The sequence below is a fragment of the Rhineura floridana genome, chromosome 11 (assembly GCF_030035675.1).
Source record: "Rhineura floridana isolate rRhiFlo1 chromosome 11, rRhiFlo1.hap2, whole genome shotgun sequence".
NCBI lineage: Eukaryota > Metazoa > Chordata > Lepidosauria > Squamata > Rhineuridae > Rhineura > Rhineura floridana.
In genome coordinates, this window is record NC_084490.1 from 29731208 (window position 1) to 29749988 (window position 18781).

The 18781-nt window shown below is 42.5% G+C and overlaps 1 protein-coding gene across 1 annotated transcript; it reads left to right on the forward strand.

The window, feature by feature from the left end:
* The first annotated feature begins 8929 nt into the window (after window positions 1-8929).
* Window positions 8930-17184, forward strand: LOC133367688 (vomeronasal type-2 receptor 26-like). Its single transcript, XM_061591785.1, has 4 exons — window positions 8930-9187; window positions 9551-10396; window positions 14313-14439; window positions 16283-17184. The coding sequence occupies exons 1-4, from the start codon at window positions 8930-8932 to the stop codon at window positions 17182-17184; spliced, it is 2133 nt and encodes a 710-aa protein (XP_061447769.1).
* Window positions 17185-18781: the final 1597 nt, after the last annotated feature.

The window sequence follows — 18781 nt, forward strand, 5'->3', positions numbered from 1 at the left end:
GTTACACGTAATGGGGGATGCCTTGCTCTCAGTTTGGGGAAGAAACACCAGCTGTAACATCAATAGCCACAGCAACAAAAACAGCATTGCGCATAAGCATGAATTCCTTTCTCCTGAGCAAAACCCACTCTTCCAGGCTAATCCATTGCTTTCAAATGTTAGCCCATTCAGAACAAATCAGTTTCAGCATCCTCCTGACTCCTAATATAACAGTGGCAATGCTATTTGGCCTGCAAAATAGTTCTGCCTGTCAACAAACTGCCACCCCAAACTCTGAAAGGTATAGACATGTTTTATATGTATTTTCATCTTAACTGATTATGAGTGATCACTGAAAATCTCTGGAAAGAAAGAGGATCACCATAATATGAGATAATTAGAGGGTTCAAAATTAACCCCTCAGAGTATTGTGCAGAACAGAGCAGAACGGCTGAAGAAAACATGTTGTTAGGATGCATCTCACATCTGCTACTTTTATGGGTCAAGAGCAACACCTGGACTTATATGATACCAAGCAAGAAAAATTATTAGAAAAGTTAAGCTTTGGGATGAAGCCATAGGGCAGGCATAGGGAACATATGGCCCTTCAGATGTTGTTGCTCTCCAACTCCCAACATCCTTAACTATTGACCATGCTTGCTGGGGTTGATGGGAGATGGAGTCCAATTGCACATGGATTCCAACTCCCATTGATCCCAATCAGGTTCCCTATTCTTGCTTGAGAGGAAACTGGCATACTTGGGATAGAAATGACAATAGTATTAATGTCTTCCCTCTTCTACCTTTCATGGAATTACAGTTGCTTAGTGTATGCTACGCAGCTGGTATAGCACAGTGAGGAGGAGAGCCTGGCTGGGAGTCCAGTGTCTGTGAGTTCAAATCCCCGCTCGTGTTTCCTGGGTGTAAAGGGCCAGCTAAAGATTACCCCCACAGTGAGTGCCCTAGGGGTTACGTACCCTGCCACCTGTGCAGCCATGCATAGCTGCATAGTCCCAAGGAGCCCAGTTGCCCCCCAGCTGGCAGTTGCGGACAAGGAAGGGGCTGGCTTGTGCAGCTGTGGCAACCTGAGCAGGCCCTCAACAGCTGGGGAGGACTAGCCTCAGAGGGAGGCAATGGTAAACCCCCTCTGAATACCGCTTACCATGAACACCCTATTCATAGGGTCGCCATAAATCGGGATTGACTTGAAAGCAGTCCATTTTCAGTGTATGCAGCAATGGGCTGCTTCTAAGAATGGTGATGATGATGTTAACCTTTTTATAGTTTACCCTTCACCATATGGTCCCAGGGTAGAAATGTATCATATAAAAATAATGAAATAAAGAACATTATAAAATTTCACCATCATGACACAGAACAGCCGATAAAAATGATCTGAGTAGTTCAGAACCCCTCCCCAAAACCAGGGTAAAAAGGTGCATATTCAATTACTGATGAAAAATTAAGTATGTTGGTGCTCAGTGCACCAAAAAGCCACCACACGAAAGAGCCACCCATGTGCCACTGCCCCTCCAACCACTGTAGGTGGCAATACCAGCAAGGCCTTTCCTGCAGACCTTAACTCACAAGTAATTTGATATGGAAAGATATATCATTTTAGATAGTTGCTGCCAAGTCATATATGGCCATATGTCAGCTTCAGCAGCTTGAATTAGGCTTAGATGTGGATTGGCAACCAGTGCCATCCATTAACACTGGTGTTATATAAGTTTGACCAGCAGTGTCTATCAGCACTCTAGCCAATAAATTCTGCAGTAGTTGCAGCTTCTGGACCATCTTCAAAGGCAACCCCTTGTACAGTCCATTGCAGTAGTCCAGCCTAGAGGTTATCAGAGCATGGGTCACTGTAGCAAGGCTTTCCCTATCCAAGAAAGGCCATAGATGGCAAATCAGCCATAGCTGGGAATAGGCTATGATATGTGAAACCTTTCAGAGGAATACCAAGGTGAACTTGATTCAGGCTCATTCTTCCATTGATGACATATTCACTTCTTCATACTTGCAGTGGCAACTAGTGCACATTATAACTGGTGGGGCTGCTAGGAGGTCATGAGGACATGACTAATGAGTGGTCATGGGTGTGGCGAAGTTGTTCTGGTTTTCTCCCCATCCTACTCCCTTGCAAAGCTACTGTGGACACTTAAGATTGCAATTTTACAAGCATACAGAAAAGTGCCTTACTTGGTTCAGAAGGGGTCCCTGCTATCATAATTTCTGGTGTGGTTTCATGCCAAGTAAGGTGTAAATTACTCAAAAGTAAGCTCCGCTGAATTCCTCTCCTCCACCTTATCAGAAAAGATGATTCCTCTCCTCCAGTTTATTCACTGCTACATTTTTTTTCAGGCTATGGAACAGCTGTCTTAAAGGGGTTGTTACTGTTGCCAAATTTGGGATAAACTTTGCTAGGTATGTCACCATTCCTAGAAATCTTTGAAGATCAGCTTTGTTACTTGGGCTGGGCATTTCAGTGATGGCCTCTATTTTAGATGAATCAGGTTTTAGTCCTTCTTCGGTCAAGATGTGTCCTAGATATTTTATTTCAGTCATGGCAAATTTGAATTTCACTTTGTTCAGTTTCAGATTCCTCTCTCGGCACCTGTCCAGAACTCTCTTCAGTCTCTCATCATGTTCCTGTTTGGTCTTCCCCCAAACCAGGATATCATCTATGTAACATGTGACCCCATCAATACCCTCAAATGTCTGTTGGATCATCCTCTGATAGACCTCAGGAGCTGAAGAGATACCAAATGGCATTCTTGCAAATCGGTACCTGCCAAAAGGTGTATTAAATGTGCATAGCCTGGAACTGTTGTCATCTAGCTGAATTTGCCAGAATCCACTACTGGCATCAAGAACCGTAAACAATTCTGCTTCTGCTAGCTTACTGGTAATTTCTTACAAGGCAATTGAAAATGTTCTCTTTAAATTGCTCTGTTCATATCTCTTGGATCTAAACATATTCTTATCTGGTCCCAGCCAGGCTTGTCTACAACCACAATTGAATTCACCCACTCTGTAGGTTCTTTTACCTTAATTATGACTTACAATTGCTCCATATGAGTCAGTTCCTTTTGGACTTTATCCCTTAGTGCCACTGGAACCTTCTGAGGTGCATGAATTACAGGTGAAACCTGTGGGTTAATTTTGATGGTGTATTTCTCTGGTAAGCAACCTAAGCCTTCAAATACATCTTTGTATTCAACTGCAACATCCCATTGATCTACTGGAGCTCTTTTCATTAAATTAACTCTTTGCACCAAATTTAAATTAGTCACAGCCTGGAGACCGAGTACAGCTTGTGCATCAAAGTCTACTATGTGAAATTCCAACTCAGCTCTTTGATCTTTATATTTGCAATCCAGGTTACATTTACCAGACACATGTAGTCTTTCTCCAGAGTAGGTTATTAATCTGGCATTTGAATGCTGAAGTGGTTCAGCTTGCAAGGCTTTGTATGTTTTTAAAGACATTGCATTAGCCTGTGCTCCTGTGTCAATCTTAAAGGTCACATACTTGTGATCATTTATGAGAAGATCCACACACCGTTCATCTTCCAGAGCTGTAGAATTCAATGTGCCAATGAAGAAATCATGAGCATTTTTAGTTGTATCTGCTACTGAGAACATTCATCTGTGTTGAAGTTTTCTATAGTTTTACACATTTTAGCAAAATGATTAAGTTTGCCACATCTTCTGCATTCCTTCCCATATGCAGGAGAAGCATTTATGTCATGATGACTGATACCACACTTGCAGCAGGCCTTTGCTGCTACTACAGGCCTCTGTGGCATTTCCTTTGCTTGGGGGCTGGTAGTAGTGCCAGGGCTCCATTTGCTCTGAGGCTGGCTTACTTTTGGCTTTTCAAAGGTACTTTTGCCCTGTAAGGCATCCATTTGTTTTTCTGTTGCCCCAAAATCTTTCATCGGTTTTGCAGTCACTTCTTCTGCCCTGCATATATTCACTGCACACTCAAGGGTTAAATCACTCTCTCTCAGTAACTTGGCTCTCAATCTGTCTTTCTGAATGCCACACACTATGCGATCCTTAATAAGAGAATCACATAGCTCCCCAAATTCACAGGTCTGAGCCAAAAGCTTCAAATCAGTCACATATTGGTCTATACTTTCTCCTTCATTCTGTTTTCTAGTGAAGAACCTGTGCCTTTCATAAGTAACATTTCTTCTGGGCACACAATATGCTTCAAATTTATTCATCAAAACTTGCATTTTCTTTGAGAACTCTCGGGTGGATGCCATCCGGGCCCGGTGATTTCTCAGTTTGTATATTGTCCATTAAGCTTAGAACTTCCTCTCTCGTTACCACTATTTGTCTCAGTTCCTCAGAATCCCTTCCTGCAAATGTTAGTTCAGGTTCAGGCATCTGCCCTATATCTTCCACTGTGAAGACAGATGCAAAGAATTCATTTAGCTTCTCTGCAATCTCCTTATCGTTCTTTAGTACACCTTTGACTCCCTTATCATCCAAGGGTCCAATCGCCTCCCTAGATGGTCTCCTACTTTGAATGTATTTATAGAATTTTTTGTTGTTGGCTTTTATGTTCTTAGCAATGTGCTCCTCAAATTCTTTTTTAGCATCCCTTATTGTCTTCTTGCATTTCTTTTGCCAGAGTTTGTGTTCTTTTTTATTTTCTTCATTCGGACAAGACTTCCATTTTTTGAAGGAAGACTTTTTGCCTCTAAGAGCTTCCTTGACTTTGCTCGTTAACCATGCTGGCATCTTCTTGGCCCTGGCGGTACCTTTTCTGATCTGCGGTATGCACTCCAGTTGAGCTTCTAATATAGTGTTTTTAAACAACTTCCAAGCATTTTCGAGTGATGTGACCCTCTGGACTTTGTTTTTCAGCTTTCTTTTTACCAATCCCCTCATTTTTGTGAAGTTTCCTCTTTTGAAGTCAAATGTGACCGTGTTGGATTTTCTTGGCAATTGGCCATTTACATGTATGTTTAATTTAATAGCACTGTGGTCACTGCTCCCAATCGGTTCAACAACACTTACATCTCGCACCAGGTCCCGGTCCCCACTGAGGATTAAGTCCAGGGTTGCCGTCCCTCTGGTCGGTTCCATGACCAACTGGTCTAGGGAATAGTCATTTAGAATATCTAGAAACTTTGCTTCTTTGTCATGACTGGAACACATATGCGGCCAGTCTATGTCTGGGTAGCTGAAGTCACCCATTACTACCATGTTTCCTAGTTTGGATGCTTCCTCAATTTCATATCTCATCTCAAGGTCTCCTTGAGCATTTTGATCAGGGGGACGATAGATCGTTCCCAGTATTAAGTCCCTCCTGGGGCATGGTATCACCACCCACAACGATTCTGTGGAGGAGTCTGCCTCTTTTGGGGTTTCGAGCTTGCTGGATTCAATGCCTTCTTTCACGTATAGAGCGACTCCGCCACCAATACGTCCTTCCCTGTCCTTCCGATATAGTTTATATCCAGGGATAACCGTATCCCACTGGTTTTCTCCATTCCACCAGGTCTCGGTTATGCTCACTATATCAATGCTCTTCTCTAAGACCAAGCACTCCAGTTCTCCCATCTCGGTTCGCGGGCTCCTAGCATTAGCGTACAGGCACTTGTAAGCAGTGTCTCTCTTCAAGTGTCTTTGGCACTTGTGGTTAGGCCTGTGGTAATTTTGGTCTTCTGAATTTATATCCTGTGCCCCTGCTCTCACAATGCCTACTTCTAGGCCTACCCCTTTTAAAATTTCATCATTTCTTTGGTTTTTATCCCAGGGGGGAAGTTTATTCCGAACCGGACCTTTCTCAGCTCCTGTCGGGTTTCCCCCCTCAGTCAGTTTAAAAGCTGCTCTGCCACCTTTTTAATTTTAAGTGCCAGCAGTCTGGTTCCATTCTGGTTCAAGTGGAGCCTGTCCCTTTTGTACAGGCCCGGCTTGTCCCAAAATGTTCCCCAGTGCCTAACAAATCCAAACCCTTCCACCCGACACCATCGTCTCATCCATGCATTGAGACTGCGAAGCTGGGCCTGTCTGGCTGATCCTGCGCGTGGAACTGGTAGCATTTCAGAGAAAGCCACCTTGGAGGTCCTGGCTTTCAGCATCCTACCTAGCAACCTAAATTTTGCTTCCAGGACCTCACGGCTGCATTTCCCCATGTCGTTGGTGCCAACGTGCACCACGACCACTGACTCCTTCCCAGCACTGTCTACCAAACTATCTAAACGATGGGCGATATCCGCAACCTTCGCATCAGGCAGGCAAAACACCTTGCGGTCTACACGCCCATCACACACCCCACTGTCTATGTTCCTAATGATCGAATCACCCACTACAAGGATCCCTCCACCCCCTGGAGATATATCCTCGGCACGAGAGGATAGCTGCTCATCCCCCAAGGAATGGGTCCCTTCTAAGGGATCATTTCCCTCTTCCTCAGCTGGATGCTCTCCTTCCCCAAGACCATCGTTCTCCATGATAGCAGGAGAGCTATCATCGTTGGAGTGGGACACAGCTATAACGTCCCTGAAGGCCTCCTCCACACACGTCTCTGCCTCTCTCAGCTTTTCCAGGTCCGCCACCTTGGCCTCAAGGAAATGAAGTCGTTCCCGGAGAGCCAGGAGCTCATTACACCGAGAGCACACCCACGACTTCTATCCAACCGGCAGATAGTCGTACATGCTGCAGGCGGTGCAAAACACTGGAAAGCCCCCACACCCCTGCTGGCTTCTTACCTGCATAATTTTTGTTTAAGGTTTATTATGTCAATGGGTTGGAGACTGCGGTTTAGTTGAGGTCAGGGAACAGACGGGCAGAGTGGGTGGCCCTGGCCTCCTTGCCCTGCTGCCGAACTCGCTCTGCTGCTTAACTCGCCTTGACGCTTCGTCAGCTGGGGCTCCCTCTAGCTCGTGGAGCAGCAAAGTTCTCATCAACCTGGCTATTAGCCATGCTGGCTGGGACTGATGGGTGATGCAGTCCAATAACATCTAAGGGCCATGGATTCTCCACACCTGTCCTACGGCTTCACCTGAAGGCCTAATTTTTTGAGATATTTTCTTATTCAGTGTCATACTAAGCCCAGGTGTTATTCCTGACATTAAGGAACATTTAAGAGATGACAACTAACATGTTTTCTGCTGCTGCTGTCTGTGAGCAGAATACTTTGGGGAGGTAATTATGAACCCTCTAATTATCTCAAATTATGTCAATCCTTTCTTGCCAAATACAGCATGGCATGAAAAAAAAAGTATATCATGCCATAAGCAACCAAATAAAGTTATCCTATAATAATCCTGTGTCTTTCAGGGCTTGGGATAACAGTCTATGGAGAAGTAGAGCTGCTGGGCATTTTAAAGGATATAAAGTATCACCATTGACCAACAGAGTCGGGAGACATTGAGACTGGGTTATTCTAAGTGGGCTAACATTGTATACTAATGGATGTGATTAGAACAGTGGATTTTGTTTCAGCAGAACAGTTACAATGTTGTTTTTGTTTCTGTGATATTGCATTTGACATTTCTTCCTCAAATTGAGAGCAAGGCATTCCCTATTACTTGCAGGATGAGAGATCCCCTCCAGATCCCACATGAGTATTATCAGCAAGGTGACCTCATCATTGGTGGTATCTCTTCTCAGTTCTTCTCCTTTTTTAACACTATAACCTTTGATCAACACCCCAGTGCAATGTTTGTTGAGGAGCCTGTGTAAGGAACTTCTTTACATATTTCCCATCAAATGTTATGGGACAAACTGTAATAATCCTATGGGTAGATTTAAAAAATGACATTTATTAACATCTAATTATTTCATTGGGCTGACGCTGAATGTGTTTAACATTGGCTATCACCATATTTTTCTTTTCTTACTTATTGATAAAGTTATTATAATTCCAAAGAGCAGATAAAAAATATGTTCAGAAAGAAGTCTCTTTGATATGAACAAGACATGCTTTCCAGACCCTTTGGGGATTGATAATAAAAATAGTGTATAAACATGCTTGCATAGGACTTGTTCCTTCTTCATTTTCATTTTTTCCTCTTCTTTTCAGATTTGTCCACTGCTCTGCCATACCACATTTCTCTATGATTTTCCTTATATCAGTAATATGGTTTTCATAATACCAGGCTTATTTTAGCTTAAGTTATTCTTTGCCTGCTGCACCCCATTCCTCTCCTTTTTGTCTTTTGATCCAGATACTGTAATCTCTCTCTCTCTCTCTCTCCTAATAGCATTGCTTAATGAAATAACATTATTAATATTATTACATTTTTATTCATCATTTTCTACAGAAAAAAGTCAGAAAGCAACTGACTGGAAGTTAAAAATATGAAGATACCTTAGAATATGGGTATTTTTTATAAGTCCTTCTTTCACCATCTCTTCCTATATTCCTAATTTTAAATACCTGCATGGTGATTTTATTGATAAAGAGCTATAGTGGCAGTCCACCAGAACATTATAACAAAGAATCATGTAGTACCTTAGTGTGTAACATATTTATTATTACATATTCCTTTGTGGACTATGGCAGCCTTTCCCAACCTTTGGGCCCCCAGATATTGCTGGACAACAGTTCCATAATTCCTAAACATTGGCAATGCTGGCTGGGGCTGATAGTAGTTATAGTCCAGAAACATGTGGGGACTCAAAGGATGGGAAAGGCTGGACTACAGTCTATGTCATCAGATGCAAATTTTGGGCAAAAACAGCAATATCTTCTGGCACCTAAAATATGAACAAATTTATTCTGGCAGAATTTTTTTTGGACTCCAGTTCACTTCTGATGCATGAAATATTATCCTGAATTGCAGTTATATGTACTGTATACATTGTGGTTTAAAAGAACATCAAGTAATTCATGAGGTCTACAATATTTCATAATATTGAAGTAATATAGCTTATGCTTTGATTACAGTGTAGTGACAAAAAACTATCAGCATGTCCTGGCCATGGTATTTGCAATGAAGGAAATCAATGAGAATCCCAGGATCTTACCAAATGTTTCATTGGGATTTCATATCTATGACAGCTACCTCAGTGAAAGGATGACTTATCAGACCACCCTGAACCTTCTGTTTAGCTTGAAAGTGATTGTCCCCAACTACAAGTGTGAGACACAGAAGAACCTAATAGCTGCCATTGGGGGACTTGACTCTGAAACCTCCCTTTACATGGCCACCATCTTAAGTATCTACAAAATTCCTCAGGTAGCATATGCATATGAGGCATATGACTTTCCCCCCAGAAATTGCACAAAAATACTTTAGGGAAAAGGGGGGTGTATCTGTTGTGGTCTATCCTACTGAGGAAGAAACAGAAACCACGAGTAGAGGGGGTGGGGATAGGGGGAACCCACAAATGTTTTCCCAACCCATACATTGTAAAATGCGAAGTCTGGTGTCATCATATCATGTTTTGTAAAAGCACTGATTAACATGGACAACCAGATCCAGATCCTAGAACAAATGAGAAAAAAGGGCTAAGAGAATTTTTAAAAAAATATTTATATGCCAGACCATCTCTGATAGCACACTTAATCTGGTTTCAATATTGTGTTTGCTTTTGTTTAGGTCTCTTATTACTTATTTGGTCCTCCAAGTGCTAAAACCCAGTTCCCTTTGATATACCGAATTGTCCCCAATGAACAGTATCAGTACCATGGAATTGTCCAACTACTAGCACATTTCCAATGGACATGGGTTGGGATTGTCACACTGAATGATGCTAAAGGAGAGAATTTTCTGCAGAACTTGATACCAATGCTCACAAAGAGTGGCATATGTACTGCATTCATTGACAGGATGACATTCCGTACAGATTTCACTGAATTAACTGATGAGTTCCAAAGGATAGGGGATGTGCTTTGCTTTATTCAAAACAGCAAAGTGAAAGCACTTATTGTATATGCAGAGACACGGCCCTCATTGGATTTGATATTGTTGCTGCATGAAGCAGAAACTGAAGACATGACAGAGACATCTCTAGGCAGATTGTGGATTATGACAGCTGAATGGGACTTCCCAGCAGTACAGTATCAAAGGACTTGGGACATAAAAGTCTTCCAGGGAGCTTTGTCCTTTGCAGTTCACTCCACTGAGGTGCAGGAATTCCAAAATTTCCTTCTGACTTTAAATCCTCACTCTCCAAGAGGGGACAATTTCATAAGAGACTTCTGGGAGCAAGCTTTTGACTGCTTGATTTCATATTCCAATGTGGATGAAGAGAGCAGTGGAATCTGCACTGGGAAGGAAAAGCTGGAGAGCCTTTCGGGACCATTTTTTGAAATGAGCATGACTCCCCAAAGCTATAGTATTTACAATGCTGTCTATGTCATAGCACATGCTTTAGATGCCATGTACTCATTGAATTCCAAGCATGGAACAGTGACAGCACTTCCAAACCCTCAACCATGGCAGGTACTATCTCATGAACCAAAGCATCTTGACAGTCATGAGTAGAAAATGTATTGTAGCATTATGTTCAGCTTTGTGACAACTGACCATATATACTGTATACTTGCAGATATAATGTCATGCCTATTTTTTCTTTTCTCAGAAATCCATGCATTCCCCTTCTTGTCAAGTAGCTGGAAAATCTCTATGCTTATCTTAATCTAGCAAGAGTTTTCCTCGTTCTGGCAACTGGGAGTGCTTACAGATTGTGAGATCCACACAACATCATTGGCATCAAAATGCCACCCTGTATCTTCCCTCCTCCACTGAATCTGGATTTACCCTTTCTGGGGAAAATCCAAAAAGTTAAAAAAACAAAAATATAAAACTTATGCCAGTAACCTGTTTGTTATATCTTAATGGCCCTTTTACAAATTAAGTCTCTTTGATTGCAGCTTCATTTTTTTCTTAAGGAGAATCTCCTTTAACAACAATGCTGGGGGCCAGGTGTCTTTGAATGAGAAAGGTGAATTAGAAAGTGGATTTGATATTATAAACTGGGTTACTTTCCCAAATAAATCTTTCTCAAGGGTGAAAGTGGGAAGAATGGAGCCATGGGCTTTATCAGGAGAGGAGTTTAGCATTTATGAGATCATCACATGGCACAGCGTGTTTAACGAGGTGGGTTTGGCTCTGGCATTGCACATATTGATTCAATCAGAAATTAACAATTCATTTAAAGTACATCAAAAAGTGAGCACAAAGCTTACCATTAGGTCAGTTAAAATATTCAGTGCCTTCACAACCCAAAGTAGCTTCCAAGCTAATGGCATAGGCCCATAGCAAGCTGCCCCTCACCTTTTACACCTCAACAGGCTAGAAAGGCCCTTCAGATTTCTTTTGGCAGCAGCTACCTTATGAAAGCTCCTGGGGCTGGAAAGTGGAGCAAGTCAAACTGAAAGAGCCATCCCCAGGTAGCAAACCGAGAGTTTCTCATGACGGTGGGTGGTGAGTGGGAGAGAGGAATAAACTGTCCCTCTCCACAGTCCCTAAGGCCTAAATATGCACACCCATTCTCTCTCATTTCTTAAATTGTGCATGAAGCAGTGCCCCACCAATTTCAGTCTGTCCTCAGCCAGCCCCACCTGCCTGCCTTCTTACTTGCACCCAGTCCAGGGGGTGGTACTGACTGCCAGCTTCCTCCTCCGTAGCCTCAGTGTTGCTTTTATAAGACATAGAAACTGCCTGATACTGAGTCAGATTGTTGTCCATCTAGCTCAGTGTTGTCTACATGCTGTTGTGGATTGAACCTGGAACCTCCCGTGACTCACCAAGGGAAGAGGGTGGGGACAAAACTAGAATTAGTTGGCTCTGCCTGTTGCTGGCTCTGGCTCCATCTACTACCCTACCAGCCTCCATGGGGTCAAGCCACCATGGCAACTGTCATATATTTTAAGCTATTCACTTTTTACAAGAAATGGATGGACATAGCATCATGTTAGGAACATAGGAAGCTGTTTTATCCCAAGTCAGGAACAAAGAGGGAGGAAAGCACCAAGTAGTAGTCGAAACAAAAGGAGACCAGTTCTGGTGCTATGTAGATGATTTATTATATGCTCTGTGTGTTTTGGAGAATATATCTCCTTCCTCAGGAGCTGTGGAGCTGTGTGTTTTCTTCACTCTGCAGAATTACCAGTCAGAACAATAAAACATATAAAAATCCTTTGCCAAAGCCCTCCCCAAACACAGTTATCAGGGCATATTCTCCAAAATGCTTTGAACATGTATCATCATCATCATCAATCTTTATTTACAGTCAACTGACCACAAATATAAAGCATAATACTGGGAGTTATAAAATAAGACTACATAGTAACACAGGGTACAACAGGCAACAAACTGGGTTATATAAACAACTCAAATTATTTGATTACCGTTGACAATCATACAGGGTCTAGTCCGGATGGCCAAGTTCAGGAATTTTGCCACTTGCTCAGTAATTGCCTTACCTGAACCCTCAAGTAAAACATCAAAAGGGACTCAAAAGAATGGCCTGGAAAAGACTGCATAAGGTATATTAGGTCTTTTCTGGCCCTTTCATAATAGCTACAATTAAACAGGATGTGTGAAATAGACTCTACTTCGTCATTATCACAGGGGCAGCACCTGTTGTTTCTTGGAGCTTTTTTATATCTGACATCCAAAAGTTTAGAAGGTAGAACATTAAACTGAGCCAAAGAGAAAGCCCTCCTATACTTGGGAATAAATAACCAGCTTAGGTAGGGCATCCTGTCTTTTCGAAAGAAACCTGATAGACCCAGTGACTGGGGAGAACAAGGACCCTGTGCGGTTGCAGAGAGCTCTTGATTATCGATATCCACTAGCCTCTGTTTGACAATCCCTTTGGCACTTGCAAAATCCATAGAGAGCAGATCAGAAGGAGAGAGGCCTACTGCGGTAACTTTTTTCATCACTGTCTTTGACCAAGATGACCCTGTGGAATCTCTCATTGCCTGGGATGTGAGGGAGCTGTGAGTAAGTACCAAACAGCAGCGAAGCCAGAAATGAATAGCATAAGTCCAGGCTAAGCATTTTAGGGAACTGAGGCCAGCCTCTAGATTAAGGGTGTCTCCAGAGACACACCCTGGGACACCAAAGATGGACCTGAGGAAAAAGGCCTGAATTCCTTCAAGTGAACCCTTAGAATATGGAAACCAAATTGGTGCCCCAAAAATAATCAGAGTTACTATGTTAGTTTTAAAGACACGGATGGCCGCTGGCAGAAATTTCCCACCCTTTCTAAGAAAAAAGCAGGTCAATGCACCCATGTTTTTCTCAGCTTTGGCCCTAACAAATTTTTCCTGGGTTCTCCAGCTTGCTGCTTCGTGGAACCAAATACCCAAGCATTTATAGGAATCAGCCTGTTCAATTCTATCATTTCCCATAGACCAAGAATACCTGACCTTTCTCTTAGAAAATACCAGTACTTTGGATTTAGAGTAATTAATTGTGAGAAGATCTTTTTCACAATACTCCACAAAGCCACTCAGTAGTCTCTTGAGGCCCAGCCGAGTTTGAGAAATTAAAACCGCATCATCCACATACAGCAGAATAGATACCTTTGTATGCCCGATCTTGGGTGGATGAGATTGTATCATCTCCAACACAGATGGAAGATCAGCCAAATATAGATTGAATAAAGTGGGAACAAGGACACACCCTTGTCTAACACCACTTGAGGAGATAATCTCTTTAGAAAAGTGACCTCGATTGCTACAGCATAGCTGAGCAGATGTGTTGTAATACAATGCGCGGATCAGGAACAGTAGCCTTTTCTCAATAGAGTGCTGTTCTAATTTGCGCTTTGAGCATGTAATAAATCATCTACGTAGGATCAGAGATTGTCTCCTTTTGTTTCAACTTATACCGACCATTGGTCCATCCATCTCAGCACTATCTGCACTGACTAGCAGTGGCTCTCTGGGATTTCAGGCAGGAGTCTTTCTCAACCCTACCTGGAGATGCTGGGGATTGAACCTGGGACCTTCTGCATGCAATCCCTGGCATTTCTACCACTGTGCTCTGCCATTGAGCTGTGATTCTTCCCTTACTTCTTATGTTCCACTGCCATTGTGAGCGGCTTTTGAATACCAGTTGCTGGGAATCACAAATGGAAAGAGTGCTGTTGCACTCAGGTCCTGCTTGCAGATTTCCGATGGTCATCTGGTTGGTACCTGTTGGAATAGAATTCTGGACTAGATGGGCCTTTGATCTGATCAAGCATTGCTCTTACATTCTTATACCCTAGAAAGTATGAAAGTATTCTTCATACAAAATGCTCCCTCTTTTCTGATGCCATTGGTTTCTATGTGAATCATCCCCTGGGAAGAACATTTAGTAAGCATTGACTAAGGCTTTCCTCCTTTGCATTTGTGAACAGACAGCACCTTCTTCATTGTGCAGTGACAAGTGCCAACCAGGTTTTGTTAGAAAAAGGAAGGAAGGAGAGCCGTTCTGTTGCTACAGTTGTCACCCATGTCCAGAAGGGAAGATTTCTAATGAAAAAGGTAGGTGTCTATCACACTGTCATATTACAATGAGCATTGTAATAATTACTTTATCTCTAGTGGCTCAGCTGTGTGGATTTAGAGGTGAAAGTTCACAATAGAGCATTATATAAGGATAAACCTTATATAAGGATGGAAATATTATGTGTCCAGAATCACACGTAAGAACTACTTGATTAGACACTGAAGCCATATTCATGCATTATGAATTCATGGAGGGGTGCAGAGTTATCCTTGCTTATAATCACTATAAATGTACCTTAACATCTGCCTAGGGCCTTTTGTAGTTGTGCATATGTGTGCAATCATATTAACAGGGCATAGGAGTGCCCCTTTAGTTAAGGCAAAAGAAAAATAAATGTTAAATCAGTATAAGCCTCTACATTCCAAAGCTTATGAAAATGACACCTGTTGAGCTAATAACTTGAAATAGTGAATACACAATCTACAAGACGAGGTCTGCAAACGTGCCAAATTTCAAACTGATCTGCTAAAAATTGCCATAGGTACAGCAGGTTATGAAGTGCTTAAAACTGATACACTAACCTTTTATTTTTACTCTGATTTGCATATATTTCTTTCCAATGTTGGTGAAAACTACTGATTTGCGTTATTCAGGCTTGTTCAGGAAGACATGCTTTCATTGGTGTGGTGATGTGATGAAGGTCTGAGTGGCAGTTCAAAAGTCATTAAGGGTTTCCAGCCCCTTTAAAGCCCATCACAGCAACTACTGAGGCTTGAAAGGGTGAGGCCAACTACACACCCTCTTGGTCCCTGTCCTTCATGGTTGGTAAAATCTAATAGGAAGGGATTGACTGGATGAGTACAGGGAGTGGTTAATGTCTCACTTCAGAAAGGTGTTATGCACACTGCCTTAAAAGAGGGTGGTGGTTCAGTCCTTCTTGAAGAGGCCTTCCCTTCATCCAGAGGTTTTAGAAAAATACTGCTCAGTCTCTAATATTCTCTTCTTGGGCAAGGCATTTGAGAGAGTGGTGGACAGCCAGCTCTAGGTCTGCCTAGAGGAAGCAGATTATCTAGATCCATTCCATTCTGATTTTAGGTCCAGTTTTGGCACTGAAAGAGACTTGGTCATTATTGGTAAAGAGATAGGGGAAATGAGACACTGTTGGTTCTCCTTGACTTCTCAGTTGTTTTCAACAGCATTGATGATGGTGTATTTCTAGAAATATACAGGAAGCTGGAAGCAATGTATTACAGTGGTTCTGCTTCTACCTTCAGAGTCAGGACCAGAATGTAGTACTAGGAGACTGTTACTCAGCTACATGACTTTTGGTGGGGTCTTGCCCGGTTCCATTCTGCCTCTTATGCTATTTAACTTCTAGATTAAAAATTTGGGAGCTATCTTTCAAAGATTTGGTGCACATAGGGCGGGGATACCCCACTACCACCACCAAGCATGGGTCAACTCACAGGAAGATTCCTTTAGCAAGATAGTTCACAAGGCAATATAGGAACAAGACATCTCTTCTGCTCCCAGGTACCCCATCCTCCCTATCAGGATTTGGTCCTGAAAAAAGCAAGGAAAAGTATGGGTGTAAGGAGGGCAAGTTGTAGGCATACACATTTTGTGATGTTACACAAAATCATTACTGAACATCACTGGATACTTCTCTTAAGACATATATCATCACTACCTTCCAAATTCCCAGCTTTGTGGAGCTTGAGTAAATGTGAGATAGCCTTATCTCTGGTCTTAAACCAGCAGGATGTATCTTTAATTATATGAGGCCATGAATCTTGCTTGTCCAGAATTCCAAAGAGGTCAGTCAGCCTTATATGCATTTATTTGTGAGACAGAGGTGTCATTTTTCTTTCCCCCCAGAAATGGACTATTGTATCAAATGCCCAGAAGATCAGTATACAAATGAAGACCAAAATGGATGCCTTCCCAAGACCTTAAACTTTCTAGCTTATGGTGAATCTTTGAGCATCATTTTCACTTTTATGGCATTTTCATTTTCTATGATATCAGCCTTGGTGCTAGGGATATTTATTAAATATCACAACACTCCTATTGTCAAAGCCAACAATCGTGACCTCACCTTTACTCTGCTCATTGCCCTCCTGCTCTGCTTCCTATGCTCCTTGTTATTCATCGGTCAGCCTCAGGCAATGACCTGCCTCCTACGGCAAATTGCTTTTGGCATCATCTTCTCTGTGGCTGTTTCTTCTGTGTTGGCAAAAACCATCACTGTGGTTTTGGCATTCATGACCACACAGCCAGGATCCAGGATAAAGAACTGGGTGGGGAAAAGACTAGCAGCTTCTATTGTTCTCTCATGTTCCCTTATTCAAGCTTTTATTTGTACAGTTTGGCTCTGTACTGCTCCTGCATTCCCAGATTTGGACATGAACTCATTGCCTGAAGAAATTGTGGTTGAATGTAACGAAGGATCTGTCCTTATGTTTTACTGTGTTCTGGGGTACAGGGGATTTCTGGCTGTAGTCAGCTTTGTTGTGGCTTTCTTTGCTAGGAGCTTGCCCAGCACTTTTAACGAAGCCAAGTTCATCACTTTCAGTATGTTGGTGTTTTGCAGCGTGTGGGTCTCTTTTGTCCCCACTTACCTGAGTACAAAGGGAAAATACATGGTGGCTGTGGAGATCTTCTCCATCTTGACCTCTAGTGCTGGTTTATTGGGTTGTATATTTTCTCCTAAATGTTATATAATTGTCCTCAGGCCTGAGCTAAACAGCAAGAAGCACCTAACACAGAGAAATATATGAGTCAAAAACCTGAATACTGCTCTTCATTGCTCTTGTCTTCAAGATATGTGTTGATTGTTGGAAATAAAATGCTGAAGGAGATGAGTCCATGTGGGAAACTTACTCACTTGGCTGATGCCTGCAGAATGCAGGTTTTGTCTCTATCACCCATTAGCTGGTGGGTTGTAAAGCTGAAACTTCAGGCACTTTAAATCACCCACAGGGATCTCTGCAAGCCCTGCTTGGTGCTGTGAAGTCCCAACTTCAGAATTTCAAAGCATTCAATCACCTGGTGCCATTGTGATATCAGGTGCCTGACAGGTAGGTGCCCTTGCCCACCTGTCAAATTTGGCTTACAAGGCTAGGATCTGATAAGGATCTGGCCCCCAGAGCTAAAAAGGCCCCCACTCATGCTATACAGAGTGGTCACAATAAAAAGCTCTAAACTGTGTTTGGTCAAATTTGGTTTTTGCCATCTATATTCCAGCAATCTCTCTCATTGCTTCATTGCCTCTAATTCCCATTAAACCCCATAAACCCCTATCAAAGACCTGACTGGGTTCTATTCAGTGGAAGAGGGAGGTGATCTCTGTAACCCTCAAATATATTTGAAAAGATACAGTGTTTCTAAGTGTTTCTTTGGATTGATGTAGAACAGAGGTAGGGAAATGGAACCAGCCAGAAGGCTGGATCCAGAAGTTGCCAGCCCTCTGTGGGGCATTTTGACAGGTGGGTGAAGCTGCTCACCTGTCAGTAACCTGACATCATATGATCTGAAGCCATGGAATGTTCAAGTGAATGTTCAAGCTGAGGCATCAAAGTAATATTATTCCTTTGCATCCCCAGGTCTTTCTTTGCAACCACAACAATCCTTTGCATTCCCAGCTTGAATTCAAGCCAGGAATGCATAGGAAGAAGCAGGAGTGCACTGTAAAGGAACTCCTAATTCTTTCTTTGCAACCAAAATTTGTCATGTTACATTATGGTTTATTTCTATTCTGTCTTTTGACCAAAAAGGCCCCCAAGGCACCTCACAAAGAATACACACAAATACAACAAGATGTAAGAAATGAATAATACAACTTAGAAAAATTTAAGACAACAAAATCTAAACATTTTAAAAAGCAATAACAACTAAAAGCCAAATACATTCATCTTCTTGGTAAAGGGCAGGCCTCAGAAAGAAAGAGCAGAGGTGAGGGGGAAAGGCAGGTGGAAAAGCTTGCCCCTCAATGGTCCCAGCACAGTCTCACTCCTGCAGTACAGTAGGGCCCCACTCATACGGCAAGTTAGGTTCCAGACCCCCGCCGAAAAACGAAAACCGCTGAAAAATGGATCAGCTGTAGCATGGGGTCTGGAACCTAACCCACTGATTGTGCCAGAGGAGGAGAAGATCAGCTGTAGAGTGCTACAGCTGATCTTCCCCTTCTGCAGTACGATCAAATTGAGAGCGGGAGGATCACGCCAGAAGAGGAGGAGATCAGCTGTAGCACTCTACAGCTGATCTCCCCCTCCTCCAGCGAGAAGCGGGCCCTTACTGTAGTACCTTTCAGTCAGCAGTTCTTCCTCATAAGGGTCCAGGCGGAGGAGTGTGGCAAGGCAGGTAGAAAATCTTTCC

What these genes read in the sequence shown, in the direction of transcription:
- LOC133367688 (XM_061591785.1), top strand. Translation starts at nt 8,930, where the DNA reads ATGGTATTTGCAATGAAGGAAATCAATGAGAATCCCAGGATCTTACCA. An exon ending in CAAACCCTCAACCATGGCAG is followed by an intron (nt 10,397 to 14,312) that starts GTACTATCTCAT and finishes ATTTGTGAACAG; the next exon opens with ACAGCACCTTCTTCATTGTG. An exon ending in GAAGATTTCTAATGAAAAAG is followed by an intron (nt 14,440 to 16,282) that starts GTAGGTGTCTAT and finishes CTTTCCCCCCAG; the next exon opens with AAATGGACTATTGTATCAAA.